General features: G+C 43.9%; 2 protein-coding genes across 3 annotated transcripts; both read left to right on the forward strand.

Moving 5' to 3' along the window:
• The first annotated feature begins 8 nt into the window (after window positions 1-8).
• On the forward strand, window positions 9-16,717 carry dnai4 (dynein axonemal intermediate chain 4). 2 transcript variants are annotated; one of them, XM_062556066.1, is made up of 17 exons: window positions 9-144; window positions 404-566; window positions 654-835; window positions 966-1,078; window positions 1,270-1,426; window positions 1,541-1,680; window positions 1,926-2,102; window positions 2,300-2,485; window positions 3,123-3,283; window positions 12,360-12,446; window positions 12,730-12,881; window positions 13,297-13,454; window positions 13,558-13,682; window positions 14,571-14,669; window positions 14,800-15,026; window positions 15,267-15,483; window positions 16,188-16,717. In XM_062556066.1, exons 1-17 carry the CDS (start codon window positions 95-97, stop codon window positions 16,236-16,238), a joined length of 2,445 nt encoding a protein of 814 aa, XP_062412050.1. In that variant the 5' UTR covers window positions 9-94; the 3' UTR covers window positions 16,239-16,717. The 2 variants fall into 2 exon arrangements, with proteins under 2 accessions (XP_062412050.1, XP_062412052.1); XM_062556068.1 differs by lacking the exons at window positions 15,267-15,483; window positions 16,188-16,717 and having other exon boundaries at window positions 14,795-14,992.
• A 2,182-nt stretch (window positions 16,718-18,899) lies between these two features.
• insl5a (insulin-like 5a) lies at window positions 18,900-20,716 on the forward strand. Its single transcript, XM_062556773.1, has 2 exons — window positions 18,900-19,089; window positions 20,178-20,716. Exons 1-2 carry the CDS (start codon window positions 18,900-18,902, stop codon window positions 20,321-20,323), a joined length of 336 nt encoding a protein of 111 aa, XP_062412757.1. The 3' UTR covers window positions 20,324-20,716.
• Window positions 20,717-21,134: the final 418 nt, after the last annotated feature.

Below are 21,134 nucleotides of genomic sequence, written 5' to 3' on the forward strand. Positions count from 1 at the left end.
GTTCATGCGGTGGTTTACACATGCTAGTTCTAGAGCAGTGAAGTTAGCATCTATGTGCAATGAAATATTTGTCAGGTGATACATTTATATCGAAATGTCTTCTAATACGATGAAAATGAAGAAACCCACTCTGAAAGTAACTCCGTAAGTTTTAATGCAAATAATTAATGCTGCGTTGTTTCTGAATGAGTTCTAACAAACGCCAAGTTACGTTAGCGTTAACGTCACCTAGTGTTTTAAGTTAATAATGTGGGACGTGAACTTAAATTCGTATAGCATAAAAATAGTTGATGCTATAAACGCTAACTTTCTCACTCTTGTAGACAGGATACCATAATGTTCGATCGAGACAATTCATAACCAATCAACTGATAACATGTTCATGGTTTATTTATTATTTAAGATCTTCGAGAGTTCTTAATAACTCAACATCAGGAATACTTCGTGCAAATCACAGTACAACACGAAGTGTCAACGCTTCAGTCAGCCGAAAAAGTCTGTCTTTAGCTGGTGACAGTAAAGTCCTCGACAAGAGCTCACTACAGACTCCAAAGCATATGGTGCAGGTAACGTCAATCTCCTCCTCATAGTTCAGGTTAGACGTTATTTAAGGATAAATGTTCAAAATCATTCATCATTTTACTCGCTCACAGGTGTTCGATGAAAATGGCAAAGATGTCACACCACAGCCTCTGTTTCATCCAGACCCTGGAGGTATACAACCTAAACAGAGCAAAATCTTCACAGGTCATGACAACTCAGGTGCTACTATGTCAGACTTCTTCTCTACTGCATTCCAGACAACCAATGCAAGTTTTGCTGGGCCCTTTACAAGGTAATTGTCCCCTGCTAAACTCAGGCACTGCTTTTTAAAAATACATTTTTATAGGTTACTTCATGTATTTTTCTTTGTGATGATGACAATTGTGGTTGGTTATGGTGAATACACCTTTATTTTTCCTCAGGTCTGTTTTTGGAAGTAGTACAGTGTCTAGATCAAGCCAGTCTACCATGGATTCAATGACAGATGAAATTGAAGACCCATCTTCTAAACGGGATGTGACCATCAGTCTTTCAGGTTAGATTGCTTTTAGCAGTCATTAAACCGTTATGTCAGTCACACCATGTACTTGATGGAACACATTACTGTAGCTTGAATTATTATCATTCTTTATGGAACTGCGATGAAGGATTTATTGCCTATATGCTGTCATGTGACTGTGGCATGAGAGAAGCATGGAGAAAGTGTGTCCCTGAATTGATCTCCAGATGTCCAAGTGAGAAGAGAGGAGGTTAGAGAGCAGATCATGGAGGACATGCTGGATGAGGTGGTGGATCACTACCTCACGGAGTCGGACACCATCTGGCTGCTGGACTTGCCTGCGGTGTCTGTGTCTGTGGACTCTGAGGAGGCAGAGGCTGTGAGGTCAGCACTTTCATTTAACACGGCTAATGTCTGTCATCAGCAGGTGCTGTGTTGTTCTATCTGCGGCCATTGAAATGCCCACAAAGTATGTTTTTTGTATTATTACTCCTGCAGAGAGAGAAGCAACGCTTACACAGAGTTGTGTAAAAATAGAATGGGGAATGATAAGTACATGGAGCGATCAATGCAGACATTCAATGGAGCCCCCAAAAATAAAGAGGTTCAGTGTGAGGCTATCACCATGGCTGATGCAGGTGAGTCTCTCACATCTAATCAATCAGTCAGTCAATCACTCAATTGCTTAATCAATAATGTGTCTGCTCCTGTGCTGGAACAAACACTTACAGGTAGACATGGTCATTTTTTTTTATCATGTGTTAGTGACTTTAGGTTACATTTGATGTAAAACCATTTGCTTCTCTATTGGCATAACTGTCCTGAGAAAAGTGTTTTATTGCCTGTTTTGTCTTTTGTGTGGGTCCAAACAAATTTGTGAAAGCTACCATGGCGACCACCTGGGATTTGTATGACTCATACTGCAGTGGCAGTGCTGTGGGCCTGGCGTCGCAGGCTGCAGATGGAGAGCCTGGCTGTGCCGAGGTGATCTCCAGCCACAGGCTCGACAGCTCCACAACCCCAAACATGAGCATGTCTGTCGTCAGCTCCACAAGTATAGGTGATGCCAGTACACACACACACACACACACACACACACACACACACACACATACACACACAGCAGTACACAATACAATTTTTTTTTGTAAAGCCTGACTTATTTGAATATGAATGAGTGCATTGTGGTATACTTCAACTAAAGAGAGATTCAGTGCATCGATGAGGAATGTTGTTCTGCATGGTGTTCTGTTTTAGCTAGCGGTTCTAGCACCTGTATCCAGGTGCAGGCCTACGAGGTGCAGCTGGAGGAAGAACCGGACCCAGGGCTCATCCTCCAATCAGACAAGTTCAAGCTGGACCTGGTTGCCATGGAGAGGGTGGTTCTGGAGAACATCTATCAGCCTGAGCTGGCTGCGTACAGACAGCTAACAGTTTTTCAAGGTAACGCACACAGGAGTTATTTTATCATGGCGCTAAATAGACATAGACGATATTGAATTGTTGTGCGACAAGACAAATTAACTTTACAAAACTAGTGCCTGCATTGTTTTATGATGAAAGAAGAGTTTGTTCAGGTATAGAAAGATATGTATAGAGACAAAATACCAAAATGACATAAAGGGCAGTTGAAATGTGGATTGGATTTTTTTCTTTGTTTAACTAGTGGGTCACATTTTAGTTCTCCCTGTGTGTAGTGACGTTCTGGTCTGATTTCCATCCAATTATTCTATGCAGATTTTGAGCACTCAAAAAGGAAATCCTGGCAACTCTTTAAATTCCCATAAAATCTTGAAAATTGAACAAGAAAAATATTTAACAGAAGGAGATGGATGAGCACCTTATTCTCAGAGGGTGAAATGCAGCTGGAGTTGATGAAAATGGCTTCATTTGTATTAATCAAGTTTTGTTATGATTTTCTAATGTACGTGTCCGTAAAAGTTATCGTCCTGCCATCATCCCTCTCTTCCTGTTGTCAGTCTTCATTCCTTGTATGTCATCATGGTACCATGATTCAAATGACACCCTGCCCATGTGCTAAGACACCTGCATGTCTCCGTGATTGCGGTGTTTGGCCCAGACCCTGACTGTAAGCTGCAGGTGGCGGTGGACCCGGTGAGCATCACCGACGGGGAGGAGGCCTTAACTAAGACCCCAACCATGGAGCGCCTCTGGTCCTTCACCTGCGTGCTCACCGCTGGACGAAACGTCAGCTGCATGGCCTGGAACAAAAAGAATCCGGTACTATGATGCTTACGCTGCATTCATCATTCTTTTTTTTTTTTTTTATGATTTATTTGTGAAATTTTCAATATACAAATATGAAAACAGAGGTCCTCTCAAATATGGAGGAAAAGAAGTACAGGAATTCAATTTGCAGAGTGAGGCACTACTAACAAAGGTGAGATATACAATGTACCCACCCCACCTACCCCTTTTAAAGACAAGACAAGAAAAAAAAAAAAAAATAATAATAATACTAATAATAATAATAGTAATAATAACAATAATAGCAATAATAATAATAACAATAATAATAATAATAAAAAGGAACACACAAGGGACATACAAGAAAAACTAAGTAAGACAGACAAAACAACAACAACAAAAAAGGTATTCAAATTAAAGAGCTGCTGTGCTACATGCTACTTATACTGGGAAAGCAGACTTGGGCAAGGTGCTACATGACGCCGGCGCGGCTGCTTAATTGAGAGGTAAATCATCTAGTTGGAGAGACCTAATATGATCCAAGAAGGGCTCCCAGATTTTGGAGAATTTTGCAATGGAACCACGGAGGGAGTATTTGATTCTTTCCAGCTTCATAAAATAGAGAGCATCCCTTATCCATTGGGAATGAGAGGGAGCGCGGGGGTTCTTCCAGTGTAGCAAGATAATACGTCTTGCCAACAGTGTAAGAAAGGCCACAAGGTCACAAAAGTGGGACGGTAGCGAGTGACCAATTGGTAGGACACCAAACAGGGCAACTAATGGAGAGGAGCAGATGTTGGCAGAAGTAACGGCTGAGAGAGAATCAAAAACACCATCCCAGAATGACTGGAGGGCAGGACAGGCCCAGAACATGTGACCAAGACTGGCAGGTCCCAGGTGGCATTTGTCACAGCTTGAATCAGAGCCAGGATATATACGGGCCAGCTTACTTTTTGACCAGTGGACTCTGTGGACAACTTTGCATTGTAATACACCATGGCGGGCGCAAATAGAAGATGAGTGAACCCACTTCAGGGCATGATCCCAGATCGCAGGCTCTATCTCTATATTAAGATCTGACGACCATGCACAGCGTAGAGCATCAGATGATGAGGACTGATGAGTGAGAAGAGTGTTGTAGAGTGTTGAAATGGTACCTTTGAGATAAGGATTAGTTTTGAGGATAGTGTCTATAAGGGTGGGGGGAGGAATGGCAGGGAAACCAGGGAAGTGGCTGCGAACAAAATCTCTCATTTGCAAATATCTAAAGAAATTAGTTGCCGGCAGTCCAAATGCCTGAGTTAACTGTCTAAATGAAGCAAAAGTACCATCAATGTAGAGCTGGTTGATGGACACAATCCCCTGGTCTCTCCAGGTTAGGAAAGCCTTGTCCATCACAGAGGGAGTGAATAGAGGATTAGAGTATACAGGGGTCAAGACAGGTATAGTCTGCAGTGCAAAGTGCTGTTTAAACTGAGTCCAGATCCTGAGGCAATTTTTAACAATCAAACTATTGGAGTGCACAGAAGGTGATACAGATGTGGGGAAGCACAGAAGTGACATTATAGATGAGGAACCACATGAATCTTCCTCAATCTGTAGCCATGGCGGGGGTTGACTATTTACACAGCAACCGTACAACAAAGCTCTGATGTTTGCCGCCCAATAGTAAAGCAAAAAGTTGGGGAGAGCTAGACCACCCAACTCCTTGGGTTTTTGTAAGGTATCTTTTTTTATTCTAGGGGCCTTACTGTTCCATATGAATTGAGATATTGTCCTATCCAATGAGTTAAAAAAATGTTTGGGGAGGAAAATTGGTATGCACTGAAAGAGATATAAAAGTTTTGGGAGCACATTCATTTTAACACAGTTTATCCGCCCAGCAAGAGATAAAGGCAAAAGAGACCATCGCTGGAAGTCCTGGGTTAGCCTGGCCAGCAAAGGGGAGAGATTATATTTAAATAAATCAGAGTAGTTTTTAGTTACATAGATACCCAAGTATTTAAAATGATCCAGAGATGCCTTGAATGGCAGCTTAGACAGAGGATAGTTTATGGCTGCAGCATTAATTGGCATTAATTCACTTTTGTGATAATTTAGTTTATAACCTGAAATTTTCCCAAATTCTGACAATAAATTTAACACTAGGGGGATGGACCTGTCTGGATTAGAGATAAAAAGCAGGAGGTCGTCAGCGTACAGTGACACTTTATGTTCAACACAACCCCTTGAAATACCGGACACCTGACTGGACCTGAAGGCTGTGGCCAGTGGTTCAATGGCAATGGCGAACAACAGTGGAGAGAGTGGGCAGCCTTGGCGAGTACCACGTTCGAGGGGAAAATAATCAGAGTAATCATTATTTGTACGAACGCGGGCATGGGGGGATGTATACAGAAGCTTTACCCATGAAATGAATGTGCTTCCAAAACCAAAACGCCTCAATGCATAAAACAGGTAAGACCACTCTACACGGTCAAATGCCTTCTCTGCATCCAATGAAACAACCAGTTCAGGGGTATCAGAGGGTGTAGGTGTGTATAGAATATCAAATAAGCGTCTGACGTTGTGAAACGAATGTCTATCCTTAACAAACCCTGTTTGGTCTAGGGAGATAATAGTTGGTAGGACAGATTCCAGACGTTTAGCCAGCATTTTGGCCAGCAGTTTAACATCTGCACATAGCAAAGAGATAGGACGATAGCTACTGCAGATGAGGGGGTCCTTGTCCTTTTTTAATAGTAAAGAGATAGTGGCCTGTCTTAATGTAGAGGGGAGTATTTCATCACGCAAAGATTCATTAAACATGTTTAGCAAAAGTGGGGATAATTTGTCTGCAAAGGCTTTTATAAATTCGGCTGGAAAGCCATCAGGGCCAGGGGATTTCCCACTTTGCATCAGCATCAGAGCCCTTCCAAGTTCGCCAATAGTGAAGGGTTCATCCAGCCTAGACGATACTGCAGGGTCAATGGAGGGAAGATCTAAAGAGTCAAAAAAGTGCTCATACTGCGCCTCATCATTTAAACTTGCTGAAGAGTATAATGTGGAATAAAAGTCCCTGAACTGATTGTTGATTATCTGCGGGTTGATGGTTGTTCCATCAGTAGTGTTAATTTGGGTAATATTCTGTGACGAAGACAGTTGTCGGATTTGGTGAGCCAGCAGTTTACTAGGCTTATCTCCAAATTCAAAATAGTTATGGCGTGTTTTTAACAGTGATTCTACTGCCTCCTTGGAAGCCAGGACGTCAAATTCGGCCTTTTTTATGAGTAAGTCTTTAAACAAATTTGAGCCAGGTGAGTCTACACACTTTGACTGCAGTTCTGAAATTTCATTGGAGAGGCTTATACTCTGTGCAGTGGCAGTCTTTTTCTGATAGGCAGAATAGGATATCACTTCCCCTCGCAAGTAAGCTTTGCATGCCTCCCAGATTGTCGCTGCAGAAACATCAGGGCCAACATTGGTGGAAATAAAAAGATCAATGCGGCTCCTAATTGTTGTGATAAATTCAGGGTCAGAAAGTAGTAGTGAGTTGAAGCGCCAGGGGGAACGGGACCCAGATCTGCCAGGAAGAGAGATGTCAAGAACGACTGTTGCATGGTCTGATATCACAATGGGGCTATATGAGCATGACCTAACTGACGAGAGGAGCTTATTATCAATAAGAAAGTAATCAATACGGGAGAAAGTGCCATGGACGGGAGAGAAGAAAGAGAATTGTTTCGCACTATGATTGAAAAAGCGCCAGGCGTCAGTGACAGCACATTGCTCCATGAACGACTGTATGGCTTTAGATGATTTAGAGACAGTAGAGGGCTTGCTGGATGAGCGGTCAAGCAAAGGGTCAAGACAGCAGTTAAAATCCCCCCCCAGGATGAGCTGGTGAGAATTTAAGTCAGGAAGAGAGAAGAAAAAGTTTTGAAAGAAGTTATCATTGTCCCAGTTTGGGCCATATACATTTGCCAACATCAAGCTATTGCCTCCAATTTTACCTGTGATCACAATAAAGCGCCCGTTCGTATCTGAGATGACGTTGGTCACAGAGAATGGTACTGATTTATGGATAAGAATAGCAACCCCCCTGGCCTTAGTTGAGAATGAGGAGTGGTAAAGTTGACCCACCCACCCCCTCCGCAGCTTAAGGTGATCAGATGGCTTTAGATGTGTTTCTTGTAAAAACGCAATTTTAGTATTTAAATTTTTTAAATGATGTAATACTTTATTACGTTTGACAGGAGAATTCATCCCTCTAACATTCCAACTGATCAATCGTAAGGCACCACCTGATGCAGGCAATGAGTTTAAGTTTGATGCCATATGATAGGCTTATTTTGAGGGTGTGTGCAAGGAACAAATTTGTATTCGTCGATCGCCACCAACGCCCCACACCAGCAGCCCAGCACTAGAGAGAGGGAGGAGTGGTCCTCTCTATGATAAACATATTGAGGAAAAGAGGCAGCACGTGAGCAAAAGCACAGATAGATGGAAAAATACACACAATAAAACCTAACTGAAAAAACATGAAACAAATACCCCCTTCCCCACCCAACCCATTCCCCCACCCCAAACCCCAATCCAGCTGCTGCCAGGAAAGACAGCAACATGGAGCACTCTGATACACTGATCAGCATATGTGAATCTTCCTAACGCAAACTGCGCGATTCCCACAACACTATATTAAAAAAAAAAAAAAAAACCTAAAACAAATGTTCACACGTTTGTTAACAACTTTACTTCAAGTGTGATACGGTAATAATATTTGCGTACAGGCGCAGGCAGGTGCCTAACGTTGAACGACTGACCTGCGTTGGCTAATCACGCCTGTTAAGCCTACCACGCATAAGTAAACCTGCATGGCCAAACATAAATGCAAGGGGGTGAAACGGACATAGCGAGAGCAAAATAAAACTGTCAAAGGGCATACGTTCTGAAAGAAAATAATAATAATAAAAAAGTCATCTGTGGCCAGTTGGACGGCATGTAGCATACATAACAATTTGTAACATTACACTATTTGCCGTGCGAAGCTAGCTTAGCCACTCAGAGAACGAGTGAGACAAATAAGTAAACAAGAAATAGCGACACACACGTCATCATTAGTAGACCAAAACGGGAGGCAGGTATTGACAGCCAAGCTCATCAGCCTACGTTTTCCAAGTTCTGGACAAACTTGGCTGCGTCCGATGCAGACAGGAGAAGTTTCTTCTCACCACTAGGCAGAATGATACGGAGCCTGGCTGGATAGAGGAGAGCCGGCTTGTACCCACGTCGGTAGAGTTCTACCATGGAGCTCTTGAACTCGGCGCGTTGCTTCAGCAAATCGGGGCTGTAGTCATCGTAGAAGCGGATCTTATGGCTCTGGTAGAACAGGTCGCCTCGTTTACGAGCCTCGCGTATGACCAGGTCCTTCATTTGGAAGCGGTGGAACCGTATGATTACAGGACGTGGCCTTCCTCCTGGAGCAGGCTTAGCTGCAAGGCTTCTATGGGCACGGTCAAGCTCAGGGGGAGAAGAGAGGGTCTGTGTGCCAAAGACATCCACCAGGAGTTGGGAGAAAAAAACAGATGGCTGAGAGCCCTCCGTGTCTTCAGGTAGGCCAACGATTCTAATGTTTTGGCGCCTGCTGCGCCCCTCTAGGTCAGCTACCTTGTTCTTGAGTAGTTCGTTTGCTTGCTGAAAAGTGGAGCATGTCTTCTCGAGCTGTTCTACCCGGTGGTCGATGTCGGTGGCATTTTCTTCGAGAGAGGATAGTCTTTGCCCATGATCTGTAACTGTGGTCTGCAGACTTTCCAGAGTGGATGCAACTGAATCAAATGATGATTTAAAGTCTGCTGCCAGAGCCTTTCTGTGTTCTTCTAGCAGCGAGCTAATTTCAGCCATAGTTATGCTAGCCGAAGACGTAGAATTGTCCTTATCTGGTTTACCTTTTGCTTTGGACATTGCTGGGTTATCCGTAAGGTCAACAACAGGTTACGTGTCTATTACAGATAAAATTGCGAACAAAGAGGGTTTTAAAAGATAGATTTTAAAGTGAAGTTGTGGGAGCGAGCTCGTCACACGTCTACTCAGCCCACCTCATTCCCGGAAGTCCTGCATTCATCATTCTAACCAGCCGCCTTAACTGTTGGTTGTTGATATTTAGGGCCCGAGCACCGAGGTGCGGCCACTGAAAGTGGCTGCACCGGAGGTGCAAGGCCCTATTGTTTTTGCTCAGATTATTCTTATTATTATAGTATAATTCTCTTACCAGTAACATTTTTCACCAACTTGGCATGCTCTAAAACTCTTGCAATTTAGCTGGCATATGTAGAATTGCATTTGATACTCAGACACAGAGCTGTGGCCTAGGGTGTGGCTCAGGGACTCTATAGCGCCACCTAGCGCGCCGTCTACTGTGGTTGACACATACATTCACGGAAATTAACCAAATTTGGTGGACATGTGTGTTGTATTATTCTGAACAAGTTTTACATTCAAACTATATAGTGAATCTTAGAAGAATTTGAATTATGTGAGATTTTCTGATTTTTGCACATCATGTATTTTGAAATACTTCTCCTAGACGGTTTATCGAAATTATGTCATTTCAGCAGTAAAATGATCTTGAGGGGTTGCCCAAGAGAAATTGCGACCAGATTTTTGAATTTCAAAAGTATATCGAAATGGCGAAGGTTTGAACTTAGGTGTCTTATAAAATGAACAAAAAGTTGGTGTTATAGGCAGAAAACAGTGACTAATTTGGATGAAATTTGATGGAGTATTAGTTAGTGTGTTTGTAGTGACAGTCATATACAAAGTTTTGAATTTGGTGTTGTTTGCGATTTTTAAAAGCGCATTAATGATTGTGGTGGATACAGTTTTAGCTAAAATATTTTGAAGCGAGATGATGAATGATTATAATCATATCAAGCTATGCTGCAATTTTGATTTTAACCATGTTAACAGAAAGTGAGTTATTTTTAATTTCATATTTGCCCAATCACACAGCCCCTCCTCTCTGTCCTTCTCTGCCTCTCTCTCTGTTGCAACTAACAGACACACGCACGCACTCTGTCACCCCCCTTCTCGGGTCCTCCCTAACTAACACACACACATTGACACACGCGCGGCTTTCTAGAGAGAGACACACACACACACACACACATTGACACATGCGCGGCTTTCTAGAGAGAGACACACACACACACACACACACACACACACACACACACACACACACACACACACACACACACACACACACACACACACACACACACACACACACACACACACACACACACACACACACACACACACACACACACACACACACACACACACACACACACACACACACACACACCCTTTGGGCAACTGTGGCCTACTGGTTAGGGCTTGGGGCTTGTAGCTGGAGGATTGCCGGTTCGATCCCTGACCAGTCCACAGCTGAAGTGCCCTTGAGCAAGGCACCTAACCCCTGACTGCTCCCTGAGCGCTGCTGGTTGGGCAGGCAGCTCACTACTCTGAGTATAGTATATTAAAAAGTATACAAAAGTATATTGAAATGGCGAAGGTTTGAATCTAGGTGTCTTGTAAAAGAAACAAAAAGTTGGTGTTATAGGTAGAAAACAGTGACTAATTTGGATGAAATTTGATGGAGTATTAGTTAGTGTGTTTGTAGTGACAGTCATATGCAAAGTTTTGAATTTGGTGTTGTTTGTGTTTTTTAGAAAGTGCATTAATGATTGTGGTGGACACAGTTTTAGCTAAAATATTTTGAAGCGAGTTGACGAATAATTATAATCATATCAACCTATGCTGCAATTTTGAAATTTTGACTTTAGCCATGTTCACAGTAAGTGAGTATTTAGGTTTATTTGTGCTTGCATGTGTCATATACTCCATCCATTTAGCTGAGCAGGAGTAGGTGCTCTCTCTCTCAGCTGCATGTCTCTCTCGTCCCCTGCTAATTCTCTACACAGACTCACAGACACTCTCTCACCCCTCCCCCGTCATTCTCTCTCTCTCTCTCACGCACGCACGCACGCGCGCGCGCGCGCACACACACACACACACACACACACACACACACACACACACACACACACAGACACACACACACACACACACACACACACACACACAGACACACACACACACACACACACACACACACACAAACACACCCTCCCTCCCTCCCTCCCTCCCTCTTTCCTCCCTCCCTCCTTCCCTCTGGGCAGCCGTGGCCTACTGGTTAGGGCTTGGGTCTTGTAACTGGAAGGTTGCCGGTTCAATCCCCAACCAGTCCACCACTAAAGTGCCCTTGAGCAAGGCACCTAACCCCTCACTGCTCCCCCAGCACCGCTGGTTGGGCAGGCAGCTCACTGCTCTGGGTCAGTGTGTGATTCACCTCACTGTGTGTTCACTGTGTGCTGTGCGTGTTCACTAATTTGGTTAAATTGGGTTACATGCAGAGAAATAAATTTCCCTCACGGGATCAAAAAAGTGTATATTCTATTCTATTGATCCATTTGTCTCTACCCCCTCTGTCTGTGTCTGTCTAGCGTTATTGCTATCGATAGTCAGAGATAGAGCTCTGGCCTAGGGTGTGGCTTAGGGACTCTATGCTACTAGCATATTGTCTGTTGTGGCTGACACATACAATCAGGAAAATTGACCAAATTTGGTGGGCATGTGTGTTGCTCATGCACATGCCCACCAACACGCACATGTTGCTTTGTTAGATTCCAAAATCTCACAGGTCTCCGCACCGCTGGTGCTCGGGCCCGCCATCGCCGCTTGCGGCTATATTTGCCTTTGGTTTTGCAGTCATATTTCGCAAGTAGAAGCTTTTATCCAATGTCTTGGGATATTGTGAAGATGCATTTTGTAGCACTCTTTTTCCTTCTGGGAAAGCTATCATAATTTGCTCTAAAATGTTCTGGACTGGACATGATTGTGAGTAGCCTACTGGTAAATGTAAAGTAGGCTACTGTTTAATCCAAATTGGGGAAATAAGAAAGGAAGTAAGACATATGTGCATTTGCATTTGCATTGACTTATTTTGCATTTGGGAAAATGCTAATACTCCTCTTATTTATGAATATGAATGGGTCTCATCCAACAGGATCTGTTGGCTGTTGGATATGGACAGTTTGATTTCAAAGATCAGAAATCAGGCCTTGTGTGCTGCTGGTCCCTGAAAAACCCCAAGGTATCACTCACCATCAATATGTCCTTCAGGTCAATCCATATAGTCAATGTTACATTATCTGTGAAATTAATTATTAGCCACCTTCTTGCCATTTCACATACTGCATTTAAAGCTAGAATTTGTCGCCTTTAAGACATTTTCAAAATGATTTATTCAATCATATAGCGATGCTATAGTTTATTATAATAATTGACAATCATACAAATGTTTTTTGTATTTAATGTCTTTAAAGTCTCTTTGATACACTTGCTCTCTCTCTCTCTCTCTCTCTCTGTTTTGACAGTGGCCAGAGCGAATCTTTCACTGTGAGAGTGGAGTCACAGCCCTTGACTTCTCTGCTTCTAATGCCAGCCAGTTAGCTGTGGGCATGCACGATGGCAGTGTTGCCACATATAACGTGCAGAGCACAGAAAACTCCCCCGTTGTAGACAGCAGGTGGGGCTAGATTCACTCTTTGGATCTGGGCACTGTGCATGGCCATGAAGCCATTTGAAACTTACGACTTACAATGTGTGTGCTGTCAGCATATTAACTCAGATTTAAAATGTTCATAGTGTTATACTGAAAGTAATAGCATTGGATGTTTTCTGTGTGTTTGTTGTTGAGAACAAATGGCCATAGTGCCATAGTCCCCAATTACAGCAGTAGATGTAAAATGGTACTGAAATGTATTCTGCAAAATGTTTGGTCTTCTTTCCCTATACTGACTGAGACTTTTCTGTCATAGACACAGAACATGATATTACACATGTTCCATAGTCCCTTACAAATACATTTTCTGTTTATGTGGGTCAAGTCATTGCTAACCCCTTTGGAAAAACTCCTGTGCATCTTCTTCATTTCTCTGCAGTGACTGTGTCCATAAGCACACCAGTGCCGTGTGGCAGTTGAAGTGGGTCGACCAGGAGAGGGGTCTCTCGGGCGACGACAAAGGCGAGAGCCTCATCTCAGTGTCTGCCGACGGCAGAATCATTAAATGGTTCCTGCGCAAAGGACTGGACTGCATCGGTAAAGGGACACGGCTTCTGTCAGCTGGCCTCACGCTGGGCTCTGTTTCCATCCCAGGTGTCCAGGTGGGCTGCTTCTGTCTGACTGTTTCGTTGTTCCCCAGATCTGATGAAACTTAAGCGGACCAGAAATGACAAGCCAGGCAAGCAGGCAGGAGAGAAGGAGAGGAAGACGGAGGCTTTCATCTCCCGACAGGCCCCGGGAATGTGCTTTGACTTCCATCCCGAGGTAAGCCTGTGAGCCTGTCACTATTAAACGCATCAAACGGCAAAGGCGCAGTTAAGCGGGAGAGATTTGTACAGAAAGAATGACAGGATGGCACCAAGTAGGAGTAACAGGGTTACCACAGGTCATGGAATTTCTAGAATATCATGGAATTTTGGAAAGTCTATTCCAGACATGGAAAGTCAAGGAATTTGATCATTTTTGATCAAAGTCATGGAATATCAGGGCATTTTGTTGTAGCGGTTTAAAATGTACTCGCCAAAATACACTAATACAAATATATTTGGTTATATTTTGGTTATTACATTTATTGCTTGCTTGAGTAGTTGTGGTTAGCCCAACTTTGTTTATTCAATTCCCATTTAGTCATTTACCGCTCTAAAAGAAGTCAAAGAGACTTGAGCACTACGTGACTGCTCTAAACTTTGTGGTTGGTATATTGTACCATTCATTATATAGTAGGTAATAGAATTTCTGGCAATTTTATCTGGCAAAGTCAGGAAATAGTCATGGAAATTTACATTTGAGTTACAGTGGAGTAAACACAAGCTCTCTCTCCAGAGGTGGAAAACACCCGCTTCAACGAGTAAAAGTCCGATCATGTATTGGTTCTGTGCACTTAGCACAGGTGATCTCATCAATTAGCTGCTCTACCTAGCTGAAGAGTTGTATTAATTAGCTGGTTTAAATGAATGGTTGGTACAGCACAGATATGGGGTAGGACTTTCACTTTCTGAAACTGGATTTCTCCACCTCTGTCTCTCTCCCAGCTTCATGTCTTGTGCTCCCTCCTCCTATGCTGCTAATGTCTTCTGATTAGAAACTTGGAATCATTATTCTGTCTGGACACAGTGTATATGGGCACCTAGCTTACCTCTCTGCTCCTGACAGGACTCCAACATTTACCTGGTAGGCACAGAGGAGGGCTTCATCCACAAATGCTCCTGTTCATACAACGAGCAGTTCCTGGAGACGTATCGTGGACACAGAGTGAGTGCATTTGTCAAGGGGCCATATGCTTAGTCTATAGAAGGGACCTGTGTTGCAGTAATAGTCTCAGCAGCTGGCGGCTTGCATCCCTCATTCTGATGTTTAGTGAATGTCACCCATCTGAGTCCAGGGCCCCATCTATAAGATCGAGTGGTCTCCCTTCTGCACTGACGTCTTCCTGAGCTCCTCGTCGGACTGGACAGTCCACCTGTGGCAGCAGGACTTCTGCACGCCCGTGCTGAGCTTCACTGCCACCCACAGGGCTGTTCACGACATCAAGTGGTCCAACACGTGGCCCACCATGTTTGGGGCGGTCAACGAGGGCAGGGTGGAGATCTGGGACCTTGCAGTGAGCATGTGAGTGTCTTGGTCTTGGTCTGGTTTCTGTGTGGATTTGTCTGGGAAAACATCTTAAAATCATACGAATACTGACTCTCAGTCCCGGGTGCTGGAGATGTACCCAGTTTCTTTTTACTCTGTTCCCCTCCTCCAGTGTACATTTTGAGTCTGCATATTTTCTAATCAGAAAAACACATCTGCCTATATTTCCTCTCTTCCTCCGCTGTCTGACTTCTGTGTTTTCATGTCCCTCCTCAGTCTGGATCCAACCGTAGTGAGCCCAGCCAAGCCAGGGGTCAAGCTCACCACCCTGCTGTTCGCCATGAAAACAGAGTGCATTCTGGTAGGAGACAGTGACGGGCAGGTCAGCGTCTACCAGCTCAGGAACATGCCAGCTGGAGACACTCCTGCAGTGGACATTTCAAAAGAAAGAGTGCACTTCCAAAACAGTGGGGCAAACAACCATCAAGTCAAGGCAAGTATGGATGTGTTTAGTGTTCTTAAGATATCAGGACAATGTGGTTTCAGGTCTTGTTTTTAGTTATTGTTTTCCAAATAGACTTTACAGCACCCCCCCCCCCCCACACACACACACACACCTGACTATAACCATTAAGAACCTAAATTATTCATAATACTACTAATAACAAGATACTTGTTGTGTTACTATACCTTATTCGTTTAAAATACAGTAGGGGAAAATAGATACTCTGTTATGCTCCTGAATGTGACACCCTGTAGGTTTGGCTGCTCTTTGCTTGAATAAGAAGCATGAGTCACATCACATGGGTCACATCCATTCACCTATTTAAGTTTTTATAAGCCAATATGTTGTACAATTCTACAAACATACTAAACATAAAACACGTGTTAATGTGTGCGAATTCTCCTGTCAGCAAAGACCATTTCAGCAAAAGGATGGGTCCGTTTTAGTGGCCCTGCCTTTGAGATGACTCATTTCACATCTCTATAACCCCCACTTTAGGTGTCTAAATGTGTGTGTCATCCTCCCCAGCCCATGTCCTCAGTAATTAAGTGATCTCTTGGCCACCATTTCCCTCTCCTCCTCGTCTTCCATCTCCAGCCTGAGGCCCAGGACTGAAGCATCAGCAGCCTTATCTCCTGTGCAAACATTAAGCTCAGTCTGGTCTGCTGTCTGCCCCCTCTTTTGTCTGGCAGGTGGAGATGCTGCAGGACATCATCAAGTCGTCCCTGGCCAGTCAGCTGTGAGCCGCCAGGAGGCTTGGGCTCCGGTCCAAGGGAGGTTCTGGAGGCCCGTGTGGGTGCGGTGCAGTGGCGGTCCAGAGTCTGCCAGTCTGGCCCGGGTCCCCCCACTCTCCATCATCCCTCGGTGACGTTAATTGCGTTTGTCCGTCAGACTGCACGACTCCGCTGCTGAATCACAATGAGATTACCTCAAGCAGGAGCGTCCACCCAAAACCCGATTTGTTGTTTCGTATGAAAATAATACTACTAATAAAAAAAAAACCACACACAACTGCTCCTCTCTTCACGTTACTAGAGATAAAAGAGACCGTCTGTTTCTGTGAGATAGGACATGGTCATTTAATCCTATTTATGAGCCATCGGCACAGTTTCAGAGCTACTGTAGATTCAAAGTTAATAACAGTGTCGTGAATACATTCACCAGAACCTGACAACTTTGGTGCACTTCTCATCAGTAGGCTATCTCTGTGTGTAAGGCCAGATGTTTTATTCGGTGTAACAAAACCCCGCACCAGTGTTGTTCACACATTTGTTGTGCTACTTGCTTCATGCATCCTCTCACATAATCAACAGACGTTGCACTCAAATGGTCAATTGATTTCATAGTTTTAAAAGGGATCCATTATATGCGACTTCCTGGTTTGAAAAGGAGAAAAAGGAAGTGATCGTCACGGCTGTTGATTTGACCAAGTGAAGTTCACACCTGTGGCAGTGAGGGTTAATTGTGTGTCTCTGGGAAGGGATGGCCAGGCACTCTGTCCAGATGACTGTGGCAAACACCATCAGGCCAGGCAAATGTGTGCAAATGGAGCTCATTACTGGAGCTATTGTGCCCACTGATGTGTCTCAGACTCACAGGTTAATGACACACCATAGAGAACACAATGCAGGTGTGTGGCACCTGAGAGTGGCCAGTCCTTATCAGACTAAAGAGGATAGGTGTGGGGAGGGGGAAGAAGAGGAGTACAGGTTATGAAATGAGACAACGTTAATGGCTAAAGGCAGGATGGGCCACCTGTGGTCATATGAGATATAAACATTTGGGGATCTTTGACCAGATTTGTAGGATTCGTGCAGGATGTCATTTTTGTCGTTGGTTTTGACTGCTCTTTTGCTCTTTCCTCTGTTTTGATACTCTACCATTCTCATTATGTTGAGGTCAGAGTAGGCTACTGTCTCTGTACGTTTTGGCTGTTGTTGGCCGATGTGTAATAATAACACCACTGCTATGATAAACACAAACATACAAAAATGGTCTCACAGTGGTAGATGGGCCGTGCATGTCTGATAGTCCTAATGTACTGTATTTACTGTTCTAAAATGGATAGTTCCGATCCTTGATTATGATTGGCTGAATCACATTCGATGCCGTTGTAAAATCCAGCACAAACATACACCTTGACCGCATTTCATTCTATATTTACTGCGCCACCCCAAATTGATGAAAAAGTTAGATTTGCTGCATCTCGATGTTGCTTGGCAACCATTGTGCTAGAGGAAATCTATTTCTTGGCGGAAGACTGATTATCTATGAATAAATCATTGCATTTTTCGTTGCTGTGCCTTTATTTTATGAAATCTTGCCAGATATATGTAGTAACCCTTTTAGAAAAGCAGTAAGCCACTGGAGTCCGTAGATTAAACTGATTTTATGCATCATGGCTAACCATGCCCCTTAGCTGTTATAAAATCAGTGTAACCTGCCGCCTCTTGGGGCTTATTGCTTAATTGTAGTGGGTTCTTGTGTGCAGGACTGGATAGGAAAGGGTGGAGAAATAATTGTCCTCTAAACTGATGTTCTATGTCTAGACAAAGAAACAAGGTCAGTCAGTGTGCTTGTGATGACAGATGACACGTTTTATGGATCAGAAACTAAAGCATTTTTAGTAATAACATTATCCTGATGGGGAGGTGACATCATGCCATGCCAGTAAACAACTGGGACCCCCTAAAAGGTGACACTTGAGATGCCAAACAAGCGTTTGAACAGCATAAACCACTTGTCCAATGTGGGCAAATGTGACTGTGAAAAAACGTCAATGAAAAAGGACCTTGGGTGAAATTACAGTATTTGTCCACATTCTCCTGACACATGGAAATCCCGGGCAGCTCTCTGACTAGAGAGGCTATCTGCTCAGCAGATGTAGGTCCAGATAAAACACAGGCCTGGCTGACCGGGCCGTCCTCCTGGCCCTGTGAGTCGATTAGCTGTACATTAGAGAAGGTCATGGCAATCATCATATTTAAGTAGAGATGTTTGGAGGCCACTCCCCAGTCCGAAAGGGATGTAATTGAATTGTACATGACAGTCATAAAAACACTTATGACCTGATGGGAATCACTCTCTTCCCTTCCCAAATGGCATTGTAAAGAGATGAGCGGAAACATAAACCCGTCAGCTTGGTGAAGCCATGGCAGCGGGGGTGGAGGGTGGTGGGGCCACTGTTAGCCTATACAGTGGGGGAGTGGGCTTGCCCCGGAGTGGACATTCCCAATATATATGAGGGACTGACAACAAACAGCACCAGTCCAGAGACAGACCACCATCCCCCCCTCCTCTACATCACAGTCTGACCAGCTGCAGGGAACGCTCCATCCAGCCTGTGCTCATCAGCTTCCATCCCCAGAGCGCTTCGGAGAGCTCGAGAGCAGTCGAGGTGCATGATGCGGCCGCTGAGTCTGCCCGTGCTGGCGCTGCTGCTGCTGTGCGCGCTGTGCACGCTGACGGAGGTGCGCGGCGGCGGCGGCGACATGAAGGCCGTGAAGCTGTGCGGCCGCGAGTTCATCCGCGCCGTCGTCTACACCTGCGGAGGCTCCAGGTGGAGGAGGCTTCTCAACCAACGAGACCTGGAGGGTGAGTTAACGCAGTCCTGCTGTCGTCTGACAGCAGGTACGAGTGCACCTCGTCACACTGTAATTTCCCGACTATAAGCCGCGGCTTATACATTGATTTTGCAACATTTTTTCAGCTATGAGGTTAATACATGGGGGTAGTTAATATGGTGTTGTTAATATGGTTTTGTTTCTTTTAACTTGCATAAAACACTGTCCTGCTGCTTTTACACAATGTGGCTTATATGCAGGAAATTACTTTATCTTAGCGTACACTGTATTGGTACAGTATATGAACTTTCCTGAACCATAGTGGACTACTGCATTGTTGTTCTGCGAAAAACAACTTTGTTTGTTTCAGAACTGGCCTCGTCTGAAAGAATTTCTTTAATGTGTGAAGTCCCTTACAGTAACCAAACTGTGCAACAGAAACAGATGCTTGGCTTGTGCTCTGGTATTTCAACAAACCGATGAAAACAGGCCAAGGGAAGGCGTGTTTACTGTTCATTTGTAATCCATAATTTATATTTATGGATTGATTCATTAAATCACATTTAGTTGTGTCTGGCTGTCACTGTGTAGACCTTAGACTTGTGGGTAGAAGTGCATTAAAACACAGTAATAGCAAACATTCTTTGCTTATACAGAACCCCATCTAATACATCTCCCTTTGGCTGTGCATGCTTCATTAGTACTAGTAACAGACAAATAAGACTTTCAATATTTGTGTACTCTAGCAGTTGTGGAGAAGTATAACCAAGTTGTGGCATCAGATATAATTTGAATGAGTGCATGCCAAGCAATAATAATTATAGCTTATTGAAATGGTGTAAAATATTTTCACCTCTACAATTTCAAGTCAGCATTGCACATTTGTTTCTGAATGTAATTGAACTGAAACTATAAGGGGTTATATATTACCTCTTAGTCCTGCCTGTGTGAAGCACTGGGTTGGTGTAGAAATCTCCCGTGCTCTTTCCCAGATACTCACTGTAACTTTCATTTTGAGGTCGGTAAGACTTCTGTTAACTTGGCTCCTGTGAATCCCATTGGCTCAGCAGCAGAAGTGAGACTTCATAGTGACACATGGCCATTGTGTTGTGTGTGCAGGCATGTCTGGTGGAGAGCAGAGCAGCGCGGAGGGCCAGGGGGACAGCCTGGCGTCAGACCTGAGCAAACGAGACCTGAACCACGTGCTCACCAACATGTGCTGCCAGATGGGCTGTCGCAAGAGCGACCTCACCTTCCTGTGCTGAGGAGCAGTCGCCTCGGGGTCTCCACCTGCCACACATCCACCACAGACGTCACCCATGGAGCTCTCACGGTCTGATCCAGCACCATCACTTCAGTACCTATCCACAGCTTTTTACAATACAAATGATTTGATTTTAGTGATCAATAGACAATTACAACACGTGGGCTAACGCCAGGCTGGAATTGATCGATCGTCTCTGTACAATGTCAACATACTGACAAGAATCAGGTCTTAATTCCACAGAGCAATCAATCAGTTGCAGTCTGACATTAACACACAAGTGTAACTTTAAACTTTAAATAAACTGTGTGATACTATGCACTGGACTGCCTCCACTCACACATAAATGGCTTTGATTCAAAGGGAAGATGCTATACCCACATGCCTATGTGAATGTAGACCCACTATTTGAATCATGGGGTCAAAACAAGGAATGGGATACCATTCTGGACTAAATCAATTTTTGGAGGTCTTAATGCACTGTATATTTTGCATGCTTTGTCTAATAAATACAATAGCAAAATACGCCAAGGCGAAGTATTGAGTCACTTACATGATCCGTATGCTACCTTATCATATTCAAGCATGGCAAACACTGCTGCTCCATCTTAGAATGAAATACAACAAAACAACGAGGAAAACAACCACACATTTCACATTGGGTCCAAACCATTGCAACTGACAAATGTCCTGCACCGACTTCCTAAGCACACCATGTAGGGCAACACTTTTTTTTTCTTTAGGCGAATTAGATGAATTGGATCATTCTGATTTTGGAAAAGCAGCACAACTAATCTGATAGCCACACAACT

The sequence above is a fragment of the Sardina pilchardus genome, chromosome 15, assembly GCF_963854185.1.
Source record: "Sardina pilchardus chromosome 15, fSarPil1.1, whole genome shotgun sequence".
Taxonomy (NCBI): Eukaryota; Metazoa; Chordata; class Actinopteri; order Clupeiformes; family Clupeidae; genus Sardina; species Sardina pilchardus.